This window comes from Tachyglossus aculeatus, chromosome 21 (assembly GCF_015852505.1).
Source record: "Tachyglossus aculeatus isolate mTacAcu1 chromosome 21, mTacAcu1.pri, whole genome shotgun sequence".
Lineage (NCBI taxonomy): Eukaryota > Metazoa > Chordata > Mammalia > Monotremata > Tachyglossidae > Tachyglossus > Tachyglossus aculeatus.
Window position 1 is genome coordinate 71,269,710 of NC_052086.1, and position 23,137 is coordinate 71,292,846.

General features: G+C 45.6%; 1 protein-coding gene across 9 annotated transcripts in view; it reads left to right on the forward strand.

Moving 5' to 3' along the window:
• The window catches only part of MARF1 (meiosis regulator and mRNA stability factor 1), a 44,021-nt gene that overhangs the window by 13,813 nt on the left and 7,071 nt on the right, over nt 1–23,137 (forward strand). For 5 of the 9 annotated variants that reach the window (XM_038763964.1, XM_038763965.1, XM_038763970.1 and 2 more), the window contains 15 exons: nt 300–478; nt 3,494–3,574; nt 5,422–5,658; nt 6,520–6,639; nt 10,352–10,527; nt 11,208–11,428; nt 12,055–12,197; nt 12,998–13,131; nt 14,215–14,417; nt 14,996–15,223; nt 16,153–16,383; nt 16,546–16,758; nt 20,925–20,985; nt 21,061–21,225; nt 21,802–21,879. In XM_038763964.1, coding sequence (XP_038619892.1) covers nt 300–478; nt 3,494–3,574; nt 5,422–5,658; nt 6,520–6,639; nt 10,352–10,527; nt 11,208–11,428; nt 12,055–12,197; nt 12,998–13,131; nt 14,215–14,417; nt 14,996–15,223; nt 16,153–16,383; nt 16,546–16,758; nt 20,925–20,985; nt 21,061–21,225; nt 21,802–21,879 — 2,470 coding nt within the window. The remainder of the gene's footprint in view (nt 1–299; nt 479–3,493; nt 3,575–5,421; nt 5,659–6,519; nt 6,640–10,351; nt 10,528–11,207; nt 11,429–12,054; nt 12,198–12,997; nt 13,132–14,214; nt 14,418–14,995; nt 15,224–16,152; nt 16,384–16,545; nt 16,759–20,924; nt 20,986–21,060; nt 21,226–21,801; nt 21,880–23,137) is intronic. The other 4 variants (XM_038763968.1, XM_038763969.1, XM_038763966.1 and 1 more) reach the window with 3 other exon arrangements.

Consider the following 23,137-nt stretch of genomic DNA (forward strand, 5'->3'; position numbering starts at 1 on the left):
TTGCTTGCCTGGAAGGGAAAGTTTTAACACCTCTAATGTCTTCAGAATCCTTTATGGAAAGAAAGAAATGAGTGGTGGACTTCATTCTGTTTCTCTGAAAGAGTTCTAACACCTCTACTGTCTTCAGAATCCTTTACGGAAAGAAAGAAATGGGTGGTGGACTTCATTCTGTTTCTCTTTCGAACAAACCCCCGAGGTTTTTGGAGTTATTATAACTGACTTACGTTGTTCTAATTGTTAATGATCATTTTTTGTAAACGACACCGTGGTCAACCAGTGTCGCATTTTTCCTGCACCAGGTTAAGAATGTAGAACTTAGTCCACACACAGATTATCAGTTGAAGGCTACCGTGCAGATGGAAAGTTTACACGAAGCAATCACGGCAGTCAACAGCCTTCACCGTTTCAAAGTCGGCAGCAAAAGGATCCAGGTGTCTCTGGCTACGGGAACTATGAACAAATCACTGTCTTTATTAAGGTAAGAAAAACAAAACCTTAGTACGGACCATATTCTTTTGGAAGTACGATGGCAGAGACCTATCTGAACGTAGTTGAATTTCTGCTCTATACGAGGAAGCAGGTGGGGAGGGGTTTTTGTAGAATTTAATAAACGGAGTTAGCGGTGTCGAGAGATGTAGGTTTATTCCAAGGACTAAAGTGTTTGTGGGGGTGTTTGGCTCCCGTAGGATCTGGGTTGTCTCCCGGCCCCGGCATCTCTGGCGGAGCAGTGATTACAAAGCAAACGCTTTGGCCCTTGGAGACCTTTTTGACTGAGTAGAGTTGGGTGTGGGGATGCAGGGATGGAATTCATTCATTTATTGAGCACTTTCTGTGTGCAGAGCACTGTACTAAGCGCTTGAGAGACTACGATACCACAAGCAGACACAGTCTCTGCCCACGATGAGCTAGAAGTTAAGATAGGGTCTCTTATTTCTAAGCTCAACTTGCTAACAACCAGGCACGGCTTCGTATCTGAAATTTTCAGAGGGTATTGGGGAAGTCAGCCTCGTGATAGATTCCATCCCTGTCTCCCCGCATCTGACCCTACTCAGGTAAAAAAAGTCTCTAAGGGCCAGAGTGTTTGCTTTATAATCACTGCTGCGCCAGAGGTTGCCCAGCGCGGGGACACAACCCAGAGTCCATGGGAGCCAAACGCCCCCACAAACACTTTAGTCCTTGGAATAAACCCACATCTCTCGACACCGCTAACGCTGGATCCTTGGAACAAACCCATTCATTAAATCCTACAAAATTCCCTCCCCACCTGCTTCCTTGCACAGAGCAGAAACTCAACTATGTTCAGATAGGTCTCTGCCATCGTACTTCAATACCCTCTCAAAATTTCAGATTATATGTGAAGCCGTGTTTGGTTGTTAGCAAGTTGAGCTTAGAAATGAGACCCTATCTTAACACTTAGCTCATTGTGGGCAGGGAACGAGTCTGTCGTATCGTAGTCTCTCAAGTGCTTAGTACAGTGCTCTGCACACAGTAAGCGCTCCATAAATGCGATTGAATGAGTGAATGAATGAATTAAAAAGCACAGCTGATCTTACCCAAAAGTCAAGAAAAGCATCTTGCAGAGTGGATTCTAGAGTGGATGAATCATCATTAATAACAAAAAAAACCTACCTAAAGCCTTAACTTGGAAAACATGCAGCAGACAATTGACTTTTTACTAACAGAAATCTCTGCTGGGACAGGATATCCAGCAGTGTGTTCTGAACATAAATTCATCCATCCATAAATTCTTGAGAATCATTCTAATAATAATGATGGCACTTATTAAGCGCTTACTATGTGCAAAGCACTGTTCTAAGCGCTGGGGAGGTTGCAAGGTAATCAGGTTGTCCCATGTGGGGCTCACAGTCTTAATCCCCGTTTTACAGATGAGGGAACTGAGGCACAGAGAAGTGAAGTGACTTGCCCAAAGTCACACAGCAGACAGTTGGCGGAGCCGGAATTTGAACCCATGACCTCTGACTCCAAAGCCCGGGCTCTTTCCAATGAGCCATGCTGCTTCTTCTAGCCCTTTGATTCATAGATTTAAATGTACCAAAGGGTCTTTGGGGTCAATGTTGTTGTTCAGAGCAGATGAGCAGTTCTGTTTGTATTAGAATCACCCTTAAAATTTGATGGTTTTGTTATTCTTGGGGGCCAGGAACCTTTTGGAGAGTTACTTAAAATTGACTTGCTCCTTCCCGGCAGAGGACTGTAAGCAGGGAGTACGATAGAAAACCCAGAACTATCTGTTGGGTTTGCATTTCTTTATTAACCTTCTCATTTTAAACATTTACGTCCGTCCTGATCCTTCTAGAGGTGCAGGTAGTTTTAATCGGGGCTCAGAGTCAAAAACGAAACTCAGCTTGCCAACAACCAAACACGGCGTCACATATAATCTGAAATTTTGAGAGGGTATCGGGGAAGTCAGCCGCATGATAGAGTCCTTCCCTGGCTCCCCGCACCTAACTCTATTCAGTTGAAAAGGTCTCTAAGGGCCAGAGTGTTTGCTCTGTAATCACTGCTGCGCCAGAGGTTGCCCAGGGCAGCATCGAAACGAAAGCCTCGGGCCGAATCCGGGGGTGCGGGATACAAAGTCAGCCCACGACAGGCAAGCTGACGGTAGACGGGAAGCTGGTTGTGGGCAGGGAATGTGTTCGTTTATGGTTAGGTCATACTGTCGCAAGCGCTTAGTGCAGTGCTTCGCACACAGTAAGTGCTTGATAAATACGAAGGAACGGGTGAATAGTGTCCTGCCAGCAGAAGTCTAGAAAGGAAGGTATCACCCTGGTTCCACCTCCTACCCCCGATAGCCTCCGACACCAGTTTCTGGGGCCGAGAGATAGTAGGGGCGGGGAGCAGGCACTGCAGCCCCTCCCTTGGTCTGGCTCACGTGAGCAGGGGTGTCCACCACAGCCCACGGGATGAAAAGGCCACCGCTGCCATGGCCAAACCATTTTCACATCAGAACGATTGCTCCGGGGACTTTTTTCCTTTTATCGGAGCCAAATTCCAGCCCGTTCTGGCTAATTTCCGGCACGGGTTTCGTTTGCGGGTCTTAAACACTCTGCGGCCTTTAATCAATCCATCGGTATTTATTGAGCACTTTCCATGTGCAGAGTATAGTGTGCTCTCCCAAGCGCTGAGTACAGCTCTTCGCGCTCCATAAGCACTCAACACATGAGATGGAAAGAATACAACAAAGTTGGCAGACGTGTCCCCTGCCCACCCACTGTCTTTTGAAGTTTGTGTATTCTGCACTGTCCCATACGAGAGTAATTAATAAGTTAAAAACGTGCAACGTAGTACTCTTCACTCCTATCCAGAAGAGCCATGATTTGGAAATTAGAGAATTCTCGAAGGTTGGTGGGAGCCTTCAGTCTTCATGAGCATACAAGGATCCCGGGGTTTTTTATAAGCAGCGATTGTAAAATCGGGCTGGAAATTCCCCGAAAATGATCAATGGTGTGCTAACCGGATGAAATCACTCTTACAGCTCCGAAACAATGTCCATCCTTCAGGACGCCCCTGCTTGTTGTCTGCCTCTGTTCAAATTCACAGACATCTATGAAAAGAAGTAAGTCAGACTGCAAATTTGCTCTTACCTGGAAATGTCTTTCAGATGCGTTCACTGTATTTATTTCTATGTGCAGATCACTGTTTTGTGCACTTGGGAGAGAGTAAAGGTCGAACACTCAGTCATATTTACCCAAGGCTTACTGTCTGTTTGGGGGAGTCCAGTGTAACAGAGTTGGTAGACATGATGATGATGATGGTATTTGTACAGCGCTTACTATGTGCCAAGCACTATTCTAAGCGCTAGGGTAGATTCAGGGTGATCAGGTTGTCCCACGGGGGGCTCACAGTCTTCATCCCCATTTTACAGATGAGTATAATAATAATGGTGATGATGCCATGTGTTAAGCGCTTACTATGTGCCAAGTACTGTTCTCAGCACAGGGGAGGATACAGGGTGATCAGGTTGTCCCACGGGGGGCTCACGGTCTTCATCCCCATTTGACAGAGGAGGTAACTGTGGCACAGAGAAGTGAAGTACCTTGCCCAGAGTCACACAGCTGATAAGTGGCGGAGCCGGGATTAAAGCCCACGACCTCTGATTCCCAAGTCCGGGCTCCTTCTTGGTTTTGTGTGATACCTTCCCAAGCGCTTAGTGCAGTGCTGTGCACACAGTAAGCGCTCAATAAATACGATTGATTGATTGATTGATTTCCCCTAAGCCACGCGCTTCTCAATCCTTGCCCACAAGGAGTTTACCGTGTAGAGAATCCTTCCCACAGGAAGGACTTAGCTTATGCCTCAAGCTGTACAGGGGAAGTATCTGCTAACTCGACTGTATTGTACTCTCCCAAGCGCTTAGTACAGTGCTCTGCACATACCATTGTTTTGTTGTCTGTCTCCCCCTTCTAGATTGTGAGCCCATTGTTGGGTAGGGACCGTCTCTCTATGTGCCGACTTGTACTTCCCAAGGGCTTAGTACAGTGCTCTGCACACAGTAAGCGCTCAATAAATGCGATTGAATGAATGATACTGCCCAAATGCTTAGTACAGTGCATAATGATGGCATTTATTAAGCGCTTACTATGTGCAAAGCACTGTCACATCCCATGTAACAGATGCTCAGTGCCTCTGATCTAAAGGGAATGCAATTTACAAACAGGAGGGAGGGCCAAAGAGCAGAGAATGAATGGAAATATCTTTATACAAAAGAGGTCACGACTGGAAAGTGCCGAGATGAGACTTGGGAGGCTGCGACCTGGGACGAGCAGCAGTCTGATTTGAAAAGTCGGGGGTTCCGGGAAGGAGGAAGGGAGGGAGCCGCGCATGAGTGCTTCGGAGACAGGGAGAAAGATGGCCTTGCCATCGGCTTTGATGGGAAAGTTTAAGTGGAGGAGAGAATTTGGGAGGGAAGATGAGTTCAGTGTTCAACCTACTGTACCTAGGGGCCAGAGGAAACCCGTGTGGAGTTGTCTTGCGGATAAGAGGATGAGGCAAGTGAGATCGATGTGCAAGTCATCTGCATAGAATTGGGGCCCAAAGCCCTGGAAATGGATAAGTTCCTCGAGGGAGTGGGTTTAAGGTGAGAAGGGTAGGGGATCCAGTTAGGGGTGATGGGGAAGAAGAGGCGCTCAGGAAAGAAAGTGACCAGAGAAGTAGGTGATGATACCTTCAGAGGTATGCTATTAGAAATCCCCGAATTCCGCTAACTAAAGTTTTGGATGATTAGCTTCCGGGATTCAGCTTTTTGTTCATTTCTTGTTTTATTGTCGTTCTTGTTGCATTCCCGCCCCAAATAGTAAATAGAATTAACCAGTCATGACACCCTGGCTATGAAGAATAAAACTAGGTAAATATCACTTTTTAAAAAAAAAATTCTCCCCCTTGGTTCTTTCCTTTCCCATTTAGGTTTGGGCACAAGTTGAATTCATCAGACTTGTCTAAATTAACCGACATCGTGGCGATCCGTGATCAAGGAAACGTCCGGTTGGTATGTCTGTTACCCAGCAGTCAAGCCCGACAGAGCCCGTTAGGATCTTCCCAGTCACACGATGGTTCGTCGACCAACTGCAGCCCTATAATATTCGAAGAACTGGAGTATCACGAACCCATCTGCAAACAGCATTGCACTAAAAAAGAATTTAGGTATGCCCTGAGAGTCTCTTAAAAAAAAAAAAATAATCTTGGTTCTACCCCCCGGTTCTGGTCTAATTCGTTACGTGATCGGGATGTAGCGTGACTGACAAAGTAGTAGAGGACGATGTTTCCCACAGCAGGAGCCGCCGTTCAGGTAAAACGTGACCAACAGGTCAATTAAGTGGAAGAAGAAACTGCTGACCCTTGGCGTTGGTCGAAGGGTGATGCTGCTTGGATTTTGTAGTCGCTGCCTTAGCTTTTTTTAGGTTCCTTTGTATTTTTGTAATTTTACAGTCTTTGAAAAGGAAGGATAACAAGCAGTGATAAGGGTGTCAATCATTTATTTATACGTCTTTTATATATAAAATTGCATTATTCTAATTTAGTGGAAATTAATGGGTCGTGGGGAAGATAGTTCAAACGTCTGGCCATGGCATTTTTCGATGCATATAGTTTATATCTGGTTATAGATAGATGCAGGTATATCTAACCTGTATCTCAATCCTATTCCTGGGTAGAGGTTTAGATATAGATTTAGAATAAATTATTTGTAAGGATTTGTATCGAAAAATTGCTACGGCGGAATCTTTGAACCATCTTCCCCCGGACCTCTGAATTTCTACAGAAACAATTATAATAATAATGATGATGGCATTTGTTAAGCGCTTACTACGTGCAAAGCATTGTTCTAAGCACTGTTATAATGATGCAATTTTCCCATACAAAACAAGAAGCTCTTTGGAAACCTAACCCCCTGCAGTAGAGGAGAACAGCCTATGTTCTGTGATTCGATGCTAAATTGGGAATAATTTTAAACAAAGTTATAATCCAAAAAACATTACCTTAAAGTTTTTGTCCTCGTTATTGCAGTGAACATGAATTTGATCCAGACTCCTATCAGATCCCTTACGTGATTCTCTCTCTGAAGAAATTTGCACCCCAAGTTCATAGTCTCCTGCAGACACATGAGGGCACCGTGCCTCTACTAAGGTAAATTACTTTCACGTTCCTCCTCATTTTCTGTAGATATTGATTCAAGATGTCATTTTTGTTTTTTCAGTGCATACAGTTCTGCAGCTCAGTAGTTTGTCATGCTTTTAAGTCTGGGTTGAGTCTCTTGTAGGCCCCCCAAACCTGGAGCGAGCCATGTGAAGATCTGAATAGGATGAGAGAGCGTGAGAAAAGCAGTATGTTCTGTTATCAGTCAATCGTCAGTGTTTCAGGTCCTCAAGGAGCTTATAATCTCTCAGGCAAGACAGACACTAAAATAAATTACAGGTAGGAAGAAGCGATGAAGTGTCAAGCTGTGTCAGAATTTCAAGGGAGGGAGGTGATCGCCTGAGTGCTCAGGCGATGCGGAAGGGCTGAAGTGGGAAGTTGTGGAGAAATAGGGTCTTCTGTAGTTTAGAAATAGTGTTCTAGACTGTGAGCCCACTGTTGGGTAGGGACCGTCTCTGTCTGTTGCCAACTTGGACTTCCCAAGCGCTTAGTACAGTGTTCTGCACACAGTAAGCGCTCAATAAATACGATTGAATGAAATAGGGTGGGGAGTCCTCCCGGAGGGGATGTGATTTCAGAAGGGCCGCGAGCGTTAGGAGGCCAGTGGTTGGCAAGATGGGAAGAGCAAGGGAGCTGGAGGCAAAACGAAACATCGTAGCCATGTGGAAAGAGCACGGATCTGGGACTCAGAGGACTCTGGCACTTGCTTGCTGTGTGACCTTGGGCAAGTCGCTTCACTTCTCTGTGCCTCAGCTTCCTCAACTGTAAATACCTGTTCTCGCTCCCACTTAGATTGTGAGCCTCGTATGGGACAGGGTCCGTGTCCAACCCGATTAACCGTTCCTTCTGCAGCGCTTAAAACAGCGCTTGCGTGCTTAACAAATATTATGATAATAATGAAGGGCAGGAACATGAAATCAGCAGAGAGAGAACGAGGCATGATGAGTAAGTCGTCGTGAGCAGCGGCGGGGCCCTAGTGGAAAGAGCATGGGCCTGGTTTTTAGGGGATCTGGGTTCTAATCCTAGACCTGCCGCTTGTCTGGTGTGTGACTTTGAGCAAGTCACTTCACTTCTCTGTGCCTCAGTTCCCTCATCTGTAAAATGGGGACTAAGGCTGTGAGCCCCATAGGGGGCATGGACTGTGTCCAACCTGATTAGCTTGTATCCCAGTGCCTGGCACATATTAAGCACATAACAAATACCATTAAATTTTTTTTCTTTAAAGGACTGAAGTATGTGAGCTGAGGCTTAATGGGAGAAGAGTGAGGATAAGTTATAATAATAATTGTAATATTTTCTTGGCTGTCCTACTGACACCTCAACCTGTTAAAACAGAATTCCTCATCACATCCAGACCTTGTCCTCCCACTGACTTTCCCATCACTGTAGACAGTACCGCCGTCATCCTTATCTCACAAGTTTGTAATCTTGGCATTATCAGTAAATCCCAACTGATTGATTCTACCCAATAATAATAATAATGGTATTTGTTAAGCGTTTACTATGTGCCAAGCACTAGTCCTATCACCAAATCCTGTCAGTTCTTCCTTCATAACATCTCTAGAATTTACCCTTTCCCCTTCATCCAGATTACTGTCAAGCCCTTACCCTATCCCCACCTTGAATCAGCCTTCTCACCAACCTCCCTGCCTCCAGTCTCTCCCCTCTCCCATCTGCTTCCTGGATCAGGCTTCTCAAAAAATATTCAGTCCACATCTCCCCATTCTTCAGAAACTCCCAATGGGTGCCCATTCATCTCGGACTCAAACAGAAACTCTTTACCACCGGCTTTACGGCGCTCAGTCCGCTCTCGCCTTCCTACCTGACTCTGCCGATCTCCCACCCCGGTCCAGCCTGCAAACTTGGCTTCTCCAGTGCCGACCTGTTCACGGTACCTCGTTCTCATCTGCCTCACTGATGACCCTTCTCTCGTGTCCTCCCTCTAACCTGGAACTCCCTCCCACTTACCATCTGACAGGCCACCCACTCTCCCCATCTTCAAAGCCTTACTGAAGTCACACATCCTCCAAGAAGCTTTCCCCGACTAACCCATCACCTCCCCAACTATTCGCCCTCCCTTCTGTCTTGCCGATCGAACATGTATCCCTCGAGCTATTTGATTCTTTTCCTACCCCAGTCACACATCCCCCTTTCTCGCCCCACTCTAGCCCCATGGCACTTGTGTGCCTGTCCTTAAATTCTGTCTTTTTCCCCCATCTAATGTATTTAAATATCCACCTCCCCCATTAGACTGTAACCTCCTTAAGGGAGGGAATTATGCCTAGTAACTCTTTTGTATTGCCCTCTCCCTAGTACTTAGCACAGTGCTCTGCACACAGTAAGCATTCAAAGAGCATTGATTGATCAATAAGCACTGTGCTAAGCACTAGCAGAGTTGTAAATGTCATCAGATCAGACACAGTCCTTGTCCCGCATGGGTGCCAGTCTTCAAAGAAGGCAGAACAGGTATCTTCCTTTGGCGCATGAGGAACCTGAGGCTCAGGTTAAGTTACTCTCCCAAATTCACCCAGGACCTGAGTGGTGGAGCTGGGATTAGGATCCGGGTCTTGACTCCTAATCCTGTACTCTCTTCCCTCTGGACCATGCTGCTTCTCCAGTAGGGGTGAGCGAACCGAAAGAGCGACCTAAAGCTAATCATCAGGATTTTTTGAATGCGGAGAGGTGGGGGTAATGATTGGAGGCTTTTGAGGAGTGGGGAAGATGAGCACAGCATGGTGTCGGTGGGTGTCTTCACTCTTCTGCCCTGATGGATTCCCTAAAACACCATGCTGTGGCCTGCAGAGAGGTCAGGCAGGGGGTTGATGTAGCAGTAAAGTCAGGAGAGGGCAAGTGCCTGACCAGCAGTTTGGATGGAGAGGAAGGGGTGGATTTTGGAGAAGTCGTGGGGAGAGGGAGAACCAACAGGATTTGGTGACAGACCGAAATTGGGGGTTGAGAAAGAGAGAGAGAGGAGTGATCATCGTGGACAGGGAATATGAGTCCGTTATATCTTTCTCTCCCAAGCGATCAGTAGAGTGTTCTGCACACAGTGAGCGCTCAATAAATACAAATGAACGAATTAATGAATGGCAGGAGTGAAGGATAGCGGGCTCAAGAGACGGGGGAGGTGGGGTCAGCTGTGATAGGAATATCAGGAGGAGGAGAGAATTTGGGAGGGAAGATGAAAAATCCAAACCTGGACATGATGAGTGCAAGGTGCCTGTGGGACATCCATATGGAGATGTCCTGGAGGCAAGGAGAGATGTGAGTTGGAGGAGGAAGAGAGAGTTCGGGGCTAGCGTGGCTGATTTGGAAGTCTTCCGCATAGAAGTGGTCGTTAAAATGAGACATTAAGTGTTTGGGTTCTTGTTTTTGTTTTCATGGCCTTTAAGTGCTTAATACGTGGCAGGCACTGTACTAAGCGCTGGTGTAGATACCAGCTCGTCAGGTTGGGCACAGTCCTTGTCCCACGTGGGACATGCACTCTCAATCCGCATTTTTCAGATGAGGTAACCGAGGCCCAGAGACGTTAAGTGGCTTGCCCAAGGTCACACAGCAGAGAAGAATTCAAATCAAAGTGATGGCTGAATGGTATTTTTAGATGGGAATGATGTATCAATTTAGGAAATCCTGATAGCTAAGGTTTATTGAGTTAGAGTCAATACTTTCCCATTTAACTTCTTATTTCCGTCTTTCTGTGTAGCTTCCCAGACTGCTACTCTGCAGAGTTCAGTGATTTAAAAATAGTGCAGGAAAATCAAGGAGGGGTTCCCTTAGAGCACCTCATTACCAGTGTGCCTGGAGTGAACATTGCCACTGCACAGAATGGCATCAAAGTAGTGAAATGGATACACAATAAACCTCCACCTCCATCCGCAGGTATGTGCCCTGGGGAGGCCAGATAAACCGCCACGATTAGTTAAGTGACGTCTCCAATTTCTTTTAGCCTTCTAGTCACTCACTGGACCAGTGCCATACAAAATCTATCTTTGGTTATTTAAATCTACTCTTTAACGGCAAATGATACATAGAACTGAGTGGGTTTCTGCCTTTTGACAGCTGGAAATTGCATTTGACATATGCACCATTTTAAGCTGCGTTTAAACCGAAAATTTCCGGCCCACAAATCTGTAACCACAAAATTACCCCTTGACCGTAGATTTCATTCTGGTTTTTAGAGCGGAGAATGATCTAATTGTTCATTCTCACAGTTTTAAACGTATAAAGGAAATGGTCCTCTGAAGGGTGTTTTGCCTCTCTCCTCAGAAACAAGGTGAACTTTACCACAAAAGGCACAAATAGGATTTTGGTCTCTAGCTATAGCCTTAAATATTGCCGAAGAAACACTGTTGTGAATTGACTTTTGTGGTTTTATCCAGCCTTGCCTCTAGGCCAAGAATGGTCCAAAATGGCTGTAGACTGGCCTTACTACCGTGGTGTGGATGAGCCTCGTTCTCCAAAAATTCAACTGTGTGCAAGACTGGTTAACTGACTTTGAGTGATAACTTTGCCATTAACGAGTCTTTAAACAGCTTAAGCTCCTTTTTCCCCCCCTCTAGACCCTTGGCTTCTGCGCTCTAAAAGTCCCATAGGTAACCCCCAACTTATCCAGTTCAGTAGAGAAGTGATCGACTTACTTAAGAACCAACCGTCTTGTGTCATACCAGTTGGTAAATTCATCCCAACCTATCATCACCATTTTGCAAAGCAGTGCCGAGTGTCAGACTACGGATATTCCAAGTTAATGGAATTATTAGAAGCCGTGCCTCACGTGTTACAAGTAAGTGATGCTCAGGGGGTTTATTGGAATAAATGGTATGCTCTCATTTTAGTTAACTAGATGTGCTCTGTAAATTTCCTTTACATTGGAGAAGTTGGATACCGGCTTTTCTGGGAGAAAGATTATTTTCTAAAACAGGTTCTGTTTTACAGTTTGAGACTTACAAATGCCGTATACATACCTCATTTTAGTTAACTAGATGTGCCCTGTAAATTTCCTTTACATTGGAGAAGCTGGGTACCTGCTCTTCTAGGAGAAAGATTATTTTCTAAAACAAGTTCTGTTTTACAGTTTGAGACCGTAGACATAACAAGAGTTGTGACGTCTGGCATCACATTTGGTGGTTTCAGCTCATCAGAATGGAAGTTCCCGGTGATCCGGGGCTTAATTGCCTCTAGAGCCGAGAGGGCGATTGTCACTTACAGTTGAAGGGGAAAGAGAAGGAAGGAAGGACTTGGACTCTTGGACGTTGCTTCTCTTTTGGTCGTTATGGTTGAACTTAAATTTTTCGAGGTAGTCAGTCCCTCGGTACTGTGGGTCATAACAGGAAGCAGGCAACCATTCGGCACAAACGGGGAAATCGGCGAGACTGATGAATGTAAAAATCTAATGTGCTTGATTTGCAGATTCTTGGAATGGGCTCCAAACGCTTGTTGACCCTAACCCACAGGGCCCAAGTGAAGCGCTTTACTCAAGATTTACTGAAACTTCTCAAATCCCAGGCCAGTAAACAGGTTATTGTGAGAGAATTCTTACAGGCTTATCATTGGTAAGTTAGGAAGAAGAATCTTTTTTTTTTTCAAACTTCTTTCGGGGTCTAAAGAAAATCAGTGCTGAATTTACCCATTACCTTTTTCGTACAAGTAATGGTAGTTACATAATTCAGCCCCAGCAGTGATTAAGGCCCTGTACCAAGTGCTGGAAAAGAAACACATGGGCGAGAATTAGACCCGGCCTTTAATCGTCAGGAGTTCATCGTCTTAACAAGAAGGGGAGGTGGAGGGTTGGGTGACAGACCCATAAGGAAAGATGAAGTAATAATAAATAATAATGGCATTTATGAAGTGCTTACTGTGTGCAGAACACTTGAAAGTAGTGAATTTGAAAACGGCGAGGGCAAGATTGACGATACATTTGACTAGAAGATTAGGATCTTGCGGCCGGAGGCACCTCGCGGCTCAGGCCAGCGACTCTACCGGCCAAGATTTTCCTGAAAACCTGAGGAGGCCTCAGGCTGCTTGTGCATCCTCACCGTCCTGCCCGGGGAAGAGACCAACAGGAGTCCTGATGACCTGGTCTTGACACAGTCTGGCATCAGGGAATTGCTTATGGGCTTCAACTATTAGTTTCCTCACCGTCCCAGCTGGAGTCAGGAGGACCTGGGTTCTAATCCCAACTCTGCCACTTCCCTGCTCCGTGTGACCTTATAAAATGGGGATTGAGACTCGGAGCCCCTTTGGGACAAGGGACTGTGCCCAACCCGCTGTTATTAATGAGAAGCATCGAGTGACTTGCTAAGTTTAAATATGCGCTCTTATGTCCTGCCTTCTTTTCATCTTCTACTCCTAGGTGTTTCTCAAAGGACTGGGATGTTACCGAATATGGTGTATGTGAGTTGGTTGACATAATATCAGAAATTCCGGATACGACAATCTGTTTGTCCCAACAAGATAGTGAAATGGTGATTTGTATCCCCAAACGAGGTATGTTGATTTTAAATGTGGTCGAGCCCACTGTTGGGTAGGGACCGTCTCTATATGTTGCCAACTTGTACTTCCCAAGCGCTTAGTACAGTGCTCTGCACACAGTAAGCGCTCAATAAATACTATTGAATGAATGAAATGTGGTCAAGTGACACCATGGACATTCCTACTTCAATAGAGATGTAATTTAAATTCCAAATGGTTGAACATTCAGTCTGTAAGTTAGCTTTAGACAACTTTGTTGACATTGAACAAAGAACAAACTAGTCACCCAAAATGCTTTTTTTTTTTTTTAAAGAAATCTAGGCTTTTCATGTACAGCTACCCCTTTATTATTCAGGGACTCATTAGGGCTAGGTGATTTATGCCCCTTTTTCCTCCCTCCTGCTAAGTTGTGCTTTCGTTATTTGACAGCGTGTTAATGCTTCTGTGAGAGGGTGGGAAGAGACAAAAAGGGAAGATAAAAATCAAATAGGGTGATTTTGCCTTTGGGCAGAAGTAGTAATGGGTTTGGGGGGGGAGGACCTTGAACCTGTTGGCTTGACTGAGGTTATGTAAGATCTGTGGCTTTCAATTATCCATGGTATGCGTCCCATCCATTCACTCATTCAGTTGTATTTATTGAGCACTTACTGTGTGCAGAGCACTGGACTAAGCGCTTGGAAAGTAGAAGTTGGTCCCATTTCCTGTCATGTAAAATGTTTACTGTTTGTGTCTGTTCTCCAGCAGACGTTGAGCCCCGACTTGGTGCGGTGCACTGTACTAAACACTCCGACAGTACAAAACAAAGACACATTCCCTGCCCACAGAGGATTTACATTCTAACAGGGTGGTGGATAGGAGAAGGATGGGACAGAGGGGCACGGACACACACGTACACATTACGAATGCAGGAAGTCAAGATAATAACAGAAGCTACGCTTAATATATATAAAAGTGTGGCTACAAATAAGCTCTTAAATGTTAGAAATGTTCTGCGAAGACAATATCTCTTGTGAGACTAAAGACATTGGAGGTACTGAATAAACACTAGTGGTGGACCACAGCGATCATTTTCTGTGTGTGTGTGTGTGTGTGTTTCAGAACGTACCCAGGAAGAAATTGATAGAACGAAGCAGTTCTCTAAGGAGGTTGTTGATTTGCTGCGTCATCAGCCTCATTTCAGGATGCCTTTTAACAAATTTATTCCCTCCTACCATCACCACTTCGGCCGTCAATGCAAGCTTGCTTATTTTGGGTTTACCAAACTACTTGAACTTTTTGAAGCCATACCAGATGTTTTACAAGTAAGTTCAAGTCTGACTTTGTGCACTCAAGTTAGTCTTTCAAGTGATATTTGGAAAGTATTTCACTTTCAGTAAGTAATTAGCTAGATAATAGCATGACTTGTCTGCTCTGTGACTGTGGGCAAGTCACTTCTCTGTGCCTGTTACCTCATCTGTAAAACGGGTATATAAGACTGTGAGGCCCTTGGGGGGCAGGGACTGCGTCCAACCTGATTTGCTTCCATCCATCCCAGTGCTCAGTACAGTGCCTGGCACATAGTAAGCGCTTAACAAATACCCCTGTTATCATTATTATCATCATCATCCTGGGAAGGGGAGTTCAGGCATGGCCATAGTAGTAATTTAAGGAGGAAAGTTTTGTTGTTAAGGTAAATACCCAAATTAAATAGACGCATTTTTCTTTCCTTTCTCCCTGTCCCTTTTTCCTTCCTCATTCCCTTTCCCTCACCCTCTCTTTACCAATCAAGTTAGTGCCCTCAGTGCTTGCCTTGCTATTTTCATCTGAATGTTGGCTCTGCAGTCGTTTACCTTTGCCAACCTCTGGGTGTTTTGTTGTTTTTTGTTGTTGTTGTTGGAAGGTATTGGAATGTGGTGAAGAGAAGATCCTCACACTGACAGAGGTAGAGCGAGTCAAAGCTCTGGCTGCCCAGTTTGTTAAACTTCTTAGGTCTCAGAAAGACAACTGCCTTCTGATGACGGATTTGCTTACAGAGTATGGGAAAACTTTTGGCTACACCCTGCGCCTCCAAGATTACGACGTCAGTTCAGTTCCAGCCTTAATGCAGAAACTCTGTCATGTCGTGAAGGTAAACGCGTCCCCTTCTTGGACTGGAGTTTTCCAGGCCGATTGGATCCGCACTTGGATGTAGGCCCCGTGCTCTAGATGACTTCATTCATTCATTCATTCATTCAATCGTATTTATTGAGCGCTTACTGTGTGCAGACCACTGTACTAAGCGCTTGGGAAGTACAAGTTGGCAACATATAGAGACGGTCCCTACCCAACAGTGGGCTCACAGTCTTCAGCGTCATAGCTTAACATCCTCTAGGCAGTAAACTTGTTAGGCAGGAAGTCTGTCTTCTAACTCTTGTATTTTTCTCTCCCGATTTCATTCAATCATATTTATTGAGCGCTTACTGTGTGCAGAGCACTGTACTAAGCGCTGGGGAAGTACAAGTTGGCAACATATAGAGACAGTCCCTACCCAACAGTGGGCTCACGGTCTAGATCACTCAATACACTCCTCTGAGCATTGTAAGCCCTCTATAAATGCCATTGACTGAGAGCGTTTGAATGTGTCCCTCTGCCTAAGCCAAGTCCTCTCTCTGAGTGACTCATAATTTTATTATTCAGCTAGCTTAAAGATTCCTTCCCAAATTTCAGTTGCTCTGCAGTCACTGAGTGAGGTTATTTTCCCCTCTTCCCTGTATGCCGAATAATGCCCATTGTTAGGCATTTTGAATGCACAGGTTCTTTTTGCCTCTTAACTGGGGAGTCTACTCCCCAAAGTTTAGTCCTGAGAAGCACCAGAAAATAAGACTTGGTTTCATTTGTTTGAATATTGGCCTGACAGTCAAGATTTCAGTTTGCTTCGGTTTCAAAGAAAAGCAACCCAAGCACACTTCCCTTTTAACAGCAGGCTTTTCTGACCCCTAAAAGCAGTGTCTCTGAGTTGACAAACCCGCAGGTTATCATTTGAATTGCGAATCTTACGTTTGCTTATTTTGTTCCCAGGTTGCTGACACTGAGTCTGGGAAACAGATTCATCTGATAAATCGCAAGTCCCTCCGGTCTCTCACAGCCCAGTTGCTAGTGCTGTTGATGTCTTGGGAAGGAAATTCCTTTCTTTCTGTTGACCAGCTCAAGAGGCACTATGAAACTCTCCACAGTGCTCCCCTCAACCCCTGCGAATATGGATTCATGACCTTGACGGAGCTTTTGAAGAGTCTGCCGTACTTAGTTGAGGTAGGAGCGCCGGTCACTTTGGGCAGTTGGTTTTGCTGTGAGAAAAGTCTTGATCAAGGTGTGGTGTGGGGGAGTTTTTATCAGGGGTGGGCTGATAAATGGTAAGATTTATCCCAAATGGTAAGATTTGTGTTCTGAAGCGGGGTGCTATTTTGTGTACAGGTTTTTACCAACGATGTGGCAGAGGAAACCGTGAAACTCACCAGTCTCTATCTGTTTGCGAAGAACGTGAGGGCTCTGCTCCAAACTTACCACTATCAGCAAATCTTCCTCCATGAATTTCCTGTGGCCTATACCAAATATGTAGGAGAAGTATTGCAGTCCAAGTCTTATGGCTATAACAGCCTAGAAGAACTCTTGGGAGCTATTCCACAGGTATTTGTTTGCATTTGATGGAGACTCGAGTTGCCTGGTTCCCACAATGTGGGGAGCTGGCATTAGTCCCATTGGAAAACTGGGGTCTTCATCCTTCTTGCCGCTAACAATATAAGAAAAATGCGTTGAATTATTATATAGTGCTTTATTTTCAGCGGGCTTTCACTTGCTTCGTTGTGCCCGTGGAGATTTTGGTGCAAGTACACTAAGTAGTTTAAAATTCAGTCGTATTTTTGGAGTGCTTACTGTGTGGGAGAATACAATATAACAATAAGTGGACACATTCCCTGCCCACGACAAGTTTACATCCTTGCATTTATGTATATTCTTTTCATTCTGTTGGTTTAGTTTGTCTTCATCGCTTTTCCTTTAAAGTACGGCGTCGGTCTTCACGTTACTATTCTTTTAATTGCACTTTTAAATTAGTTTTAACCAGTCTTTTAACTAATTTAGCTATTGACTTTTCCCCCCACCCAAAATGACTCCTTGGTCCTGCCTTTAGGCAGCTCTTTTCAAGCCCTCTTGCTTGTAAAGACTCTAGATCTATAGATGCCACAAGAACAGAAGCAAGTCAGGAGGCAAGACGAGTATGAGAAAAAACGGGAATAAGGCCAGTTTCTGATGTGGATTTTCACTCTTACCCTCGCCTTCTTGCTTTCCTAACTCCCCCTTTCTCCACTTTTCCTTTGCACATCCATCTCCCGTTTCCATCTAACTTCTTAGCCCGGTTCTGAAACTTAGCTTACTTCTACCTGGGGACAGAAGAAAGTAAACTTGGGCTCTGTAACTCTTTGTCATTCTCTTCTGTTTTACTCAATCTCCAGTTCGTGTCTTCTGCACTTCACGGAGGGCCAGTCAGGCCCTTCCCTCTCCAAAATCTTTCTTCAGGTCCTGGAGGAACTTCTTCCCCCCACGGCATCTTCTCACCAGCCAACGTTAGCCAACTTCACTTCTTTGACAGGAGTCCTCCCAGACAGCCCTAACCGAGGGGTGGGCTAATGATCGTGACCTCATTTTACAGATAGAGAGACCGAGGCCTGGAGATGTTAAGTGACTTACCAGCAGTTATTCGGGAGATCTGTGAAAAGGACTGGTGGAGAATGCCAGGTCACTTCGTTCCCTGCTCAGGACTCTTTCCCCTGAACGTCATAGTCGTGGGAAATTGACAGAAGTTTACATTGAAGATTTGAGGGTGTGCTGTGATAGATAACTGACTAGGAGTTCTGTGTCTTTCCGATGAATTCATGTGGGTGAGAGGTCCGCAGCGTCACAAGGGAAAAAGTGATGTGCGTTGAACTTAATCAAGGGCTGGGGGGAAAGGTGAAGTAAAATAGCCCGCTGTGGGCATAAAAAATTCTTAGGGGAAGTGACAGATTTTCCAGTCATTTTAGAGTGGGGTGACTGGTTACTTGCAGTTACTCCCAACTAAAAGAGCATCAGTTGAGCAGTGATATTTACTGAGTGGTTATTTTGTGCAGAGCACTGTGCTCAGTGCTTGGGAGAGTACAGTGCAACAGAGTTGGTAGACCCGTTCCTTGCCCATGATGAATTTACAGGCTACAGGGGGAGACATATTAAAATAAATTATAGCTATGTGTCTGTGTTATGGGGCTGAGGATGAGGTGAATATCAAGTGCTTAAAAGATACAGGTCCAGTTGTGTAGGGGATGCAGGAGGGAGCAGGAGTTGGGGAAAGCTTCTTAGAGGAGATGTGATTTATTAAGATTTTGAAGGTGGGGTGGGGTGGTCTGCCGTCGGTGAAGGGGGAGGGAATTCCAGGCTAGGGGGAGGATAATGGCAAGGGGTTACAGGCAAGAAAGACCAAATTGAGGTAAAGGGAGTGTTAGATGGCATTAGGAAAATAACGTGCGCAGACTGTCATTGCAGGAGATCAGGAGGGTGAGGTGGGAAGGAGGTGAGCTGATTGAGTGCTTTAAATCCAGTGGTAAGAAGTTTCTGTTGAGTGCACAGGTGGATGGGAAACCAGTGGAGGTTCTTGAGAAGCGGGAAGGGATGGACTGAACGTTTTTAAAGAAAAATTAGCCAGGCAGCAGAGGGAAGTATGGACTGGAATGTGGAGAGGCAGGAGGCAGGAAGGTCGGCAGAGGAGCTGATGCAGTAGTTAAGATGAGAAGCGGCACGTTGTAGTGGATAGATAGAGCTCTGGCCTAGTCGGTATGATCTAGGTTCTAATCCCACCTCTACCACATGTCTGCTGTGTGAACTTGGACAAGTCATTTCTCTTCGCTGTGTCTGATACCTCATTTGTAAAATGGGTGTGACGAATGTGAGCCCCATGTGGGACATGGACTGTGTCCAACCTGATTAGCTTGTATCTACCCCAGCGCTTAGTACAGGACACATAGTAAGCAGTTAACAAATACCTTTTTTTTAAAAAAAAAAGGCTTATAGTTTTTAGAATTTCTTAATAGGCACTTTTCACATGTTTGCTCTGGAGCAGATTCCAGTCCACTGGAAAAGGAAAATACAAAACTTAGCGACATGTTGAGTAGCTGATTTCATGCTCAGTTGTTCAGGAGCTGGTTCACTTCAGGTCATGTTTCACAGCACATTCAACTCACCTTATTTTAAGAGGGAGAAGAAGAAATGTTTAGAAGCGCAGCACGATTGTGAAACAAGTAACACGTGACAGTTGGAAATGGGGTGATTTATGAAACCGAGTCAAATCCAAAATACCAGCCGGCACCGAGAGTAGAAAATACACCAGCCCGTCAAATACTGGTCTTTCTGTGCACAGAATGTGGAAGAGGTTTCAGTTGTATATTAACTCTTGAAAAAGCCTCATCTCGCGAATCTCATGAGAAGCGGCGTGGCTCAATGGATAGAACAGGAGCCCAGGAGTCCGAGGATCTGGGTTCTAATCCCAGCTCTGCCACTTGTCTGATGTGTGACTTTGGGCAAGTCACTTCACTTCTCTGTGCCTCAGTTCCCTCATCTGTAAAATGAAGATTAAGTCTGCGAGAGCCCTATGGAGGACAGGAACTCTGTCCAACCTGATTATCTTGCGTCTGCCCCAACTCTCTGTACAGTGCCGGGCACGTAGTAAGCGCTTAACAAATACCGCAATTATTATTATTATTATTATTACAGTGCCAGGCACATAGTAGACGCTTACACATTAAGCGCTTAACAAACACCATTAGAAATTTCATTGATGGCTTCATCAGATACAAAGGATAGCGTAGAGGGCGTGAGTGTGAGATGTTATCTGGTCAATAGTTGCGTATTCACTATTTACTAGGGGATTGAAAAGGAAATAACTCCGGGCATTGGCTTGGCACATAAGTCATGCTTCCAATTCTCCGCCCTTCTAGAAACAGCAGTCCGGCATAGCGCGGAGCTTCCCAGCTGTGATTCCTTTAGTGTGCCAGCACTTTGGATTCACCGGCCCGCTCCTGGGCGTGCTTTTGTGCCTGCTCACGTCCCCTGCCCTGAGCCTAGATGAGGGTCTGCGTGCAGAGCAGTCCCACAGATGGGAGCCCGAAGCGCCGTTCCTGCTGCCCTGTCACTGGCCGCTAAGGTGGTTGGACCTTTCAGGCCCAGCCGTCTTTTCCGGACAGGCTAAATTCAGGGGCTGGGACTTCGGGCCAAGATCCCGGAGAAGATCTGCCGAGGTGGGGAACAGGAAACTGACACGACTGTGCCTAGGCGAACCACAGAGAAGGGTATGCAGGACACCATCTGGTCAGCGCTCGAGCACACATCGCTGCCAATATCCATGCCGGTACAAAGCACGGCCACTAGATACCAGTCAGAAGTGGAGCCAAACTGACAGATGTTCATCTCCGCGGGTCATATCTCTGCCTCTTTGATGTCGGACTCATCGCTTGAACCGCACTTCAGATTCCTCAACTGCAAAGCGAGGGTAATGCTACCTGCCGTGCCTTCCTCCTCACTCTCCAAAATGTTGTCAGCAGCCACCGACCTCCTCATCCACTACTCTCTGCTCACTCACTTTCACCCAGAAGCAGTAGTGCTTTCATTTATGCCTCTGAAGCGCTTTGGCCACTTCGCAGGAGAGCAGGATGGAAATTCCGGTATTATTCGCTGGATGGTTTGCTTAAACTAGCTAAACCTGGTTTAATTCGAATGAGTAGTTTGGCCCCATTTTCTCCTGGGTAACTGGCAATATGTCTCTTCTGCAGGTTGTCTGGATAAAGGGCCATGGTCATAAGAGAATTGTAGTATTAAAGAATGACATGAAAAGTAAGTAAGCCTGTTTTTTTCCAAAATAGTTGCTTTTATTCAGGTGCATGTCGACTTCATTGTTTCGCTTTTTAGACTGTCAATTTTTCTCTCCTGTAGCTCGTTTTAGTTCACCCAGTTTTTCCCCTGACAATCACGTGAATGACCACGGAAGTCAGCCAGCAGACGGTAGTGGACCCATTCCGCAGAGACCTGCATCCTGTGCCTCCTTGGAACTGAAACTGGGAATATACAGCAACGGTAATTGAATGAATAACAGAAAAGATCGGCCTGTGAATGGCAGGCTCAAACGCGAATGAGGAGGCGAGGGTTGTGAGCCGGCTGAGAGGCTGCTAGGAAACCAGAGGAGGAGGTTCACAAGATGAAAGTGCAGATCCGCGGATGTTAAAATCATGGAATCCCGAACCCGTTACTGGGTTTTGAACAAGGGAAAGGTGAACCTACAGCCGACTGTTCAGTATTAGGTAAAATGTCTGCCCAGACCAGGGTCATCTCAGTGTGTGACACGATTAGTTCTTTGAGCCCGGGCTTGGGAGTCAGAGGTGGTGGGCTCTAATCCCGGCTCTGCCACTTGTCGGCTGTGTGACCTTGTGCAAGCCATTTAACTTCTCTGTGCCTCAGTTACTTCATCTGTAAAATGGGGATTGAGTCTGTGAGCCCCACATGGGACAACCTGAGTACCTTCCATTTACCCCAGCGCTTAGAACAGTGCTTGGCACATAGTAAGCGCTTAACAAATACCATATTTATTATTACTATTTCGGTAACCCATCTGGAGACAATATTTTTCCAGTTTTTTTTTTTTTTGTTTCCAAGCACTTCATCCCGATGAGAGAGGAATATACCGCTCACCTTTGGAAGAACGTTCTTTCTTCCACACACGGCTGTGGTCCGGTTAGTTAATTTCAGGATGGAGCCTATTCCAAATAAATCCATCTTCTGGAGGAACTCACCGCCTGAATTTCTGGAGAACTTCCTGAATAGCAAGAAGCTCTGCATGTGTTTCCCTTTGGATCATAGGGCTGGACGTAATCCCGAGAAACCACCTGGTCAGTCCGGCCCATTGCCTCCAGACAGTGAATTAGTAAGCCTTTAAGGCTCGGGGGTTGGGTCGTCTTCCGTGTGAAGATCTCCAGGGATGGAGGCTTCATGGCCTCCCTGGGTAGCACATTCCTCAGGTCTTCCACCGATAGTCAAGCAATCCTTATGTCCAAATGGTGCCTCAGCAGTTTAAGTCCATTTCTTCGTGTTTGGTTCTCGATGGACATAAGAAACAACTGGTCTGTATCCTCCCTATTAAAAAAAAAAACAAAAACCAAATCTTTCATGTTCCTGAAGACAGTTACGTCTCCCTGATTAGCATTCTGTCATTAAGCTAAGTAACCCCTTGCTGGTTTTTTCCCCCATCCCCACTATGCGATGTTGCTTCTTCATCACTCGGTTCTTCCCACTGAATTTTATCCCGGTCCCCACAGTGTTGGCAGCCCTGCCCAATTTGCCTAATTTCGTGAGCATGTTCTCCGTTCCTTTGCCGAGACGGTGGTATTTAGTGAGCACTTTGCATCCAGAGCACTGTATACTAAGAACTTGGGAGGGTACAGAGCACCAGAGTAGGTTAACCCCATCCCTGCCCACAGTCTCAAAGGGGAAAAGATGGGAAAATGACAGTGCAGGGCTAGATACGTAAGAATATACCTAAGTTCTTTGAGGGTGAGTTGAGTATCAAAGTGCTAAAGGGGTCCAGACCCAAGAGCCCAGGAAGAGAGTAAATAGGAAAGGTAATACGAAGACTTCTTGGAGAAGATTTTTGATTTTAGTAGGGCCTCTGAGGATGGGGAGAGTGGAGATCTGTTGGGTGTGAAAGGAGAGAGAATTCCAGGCCAGAAGGAGGAAGCGAGCAAGGAGTTACTGCGGAATCAGGTCGCGGGCAGGGAACAAATCTTCCAGCTCTGTTGTATTGTTTGCTGTCATGTGCTTAGTAATAATAATAATGATTTTGGTTTTTAAGCGCTTACTATGTGCAAAGCACTGTTCTAAGCACTGGGGAGGATACAAGGTGATCAGGTTGTCCCGTGTGGGGCTCGCAAGCTTAATCCCCATTTTACAGATGAGGGAACTGAGGGACGGAGAAGTGAAGTGACTTGCCCAAAGT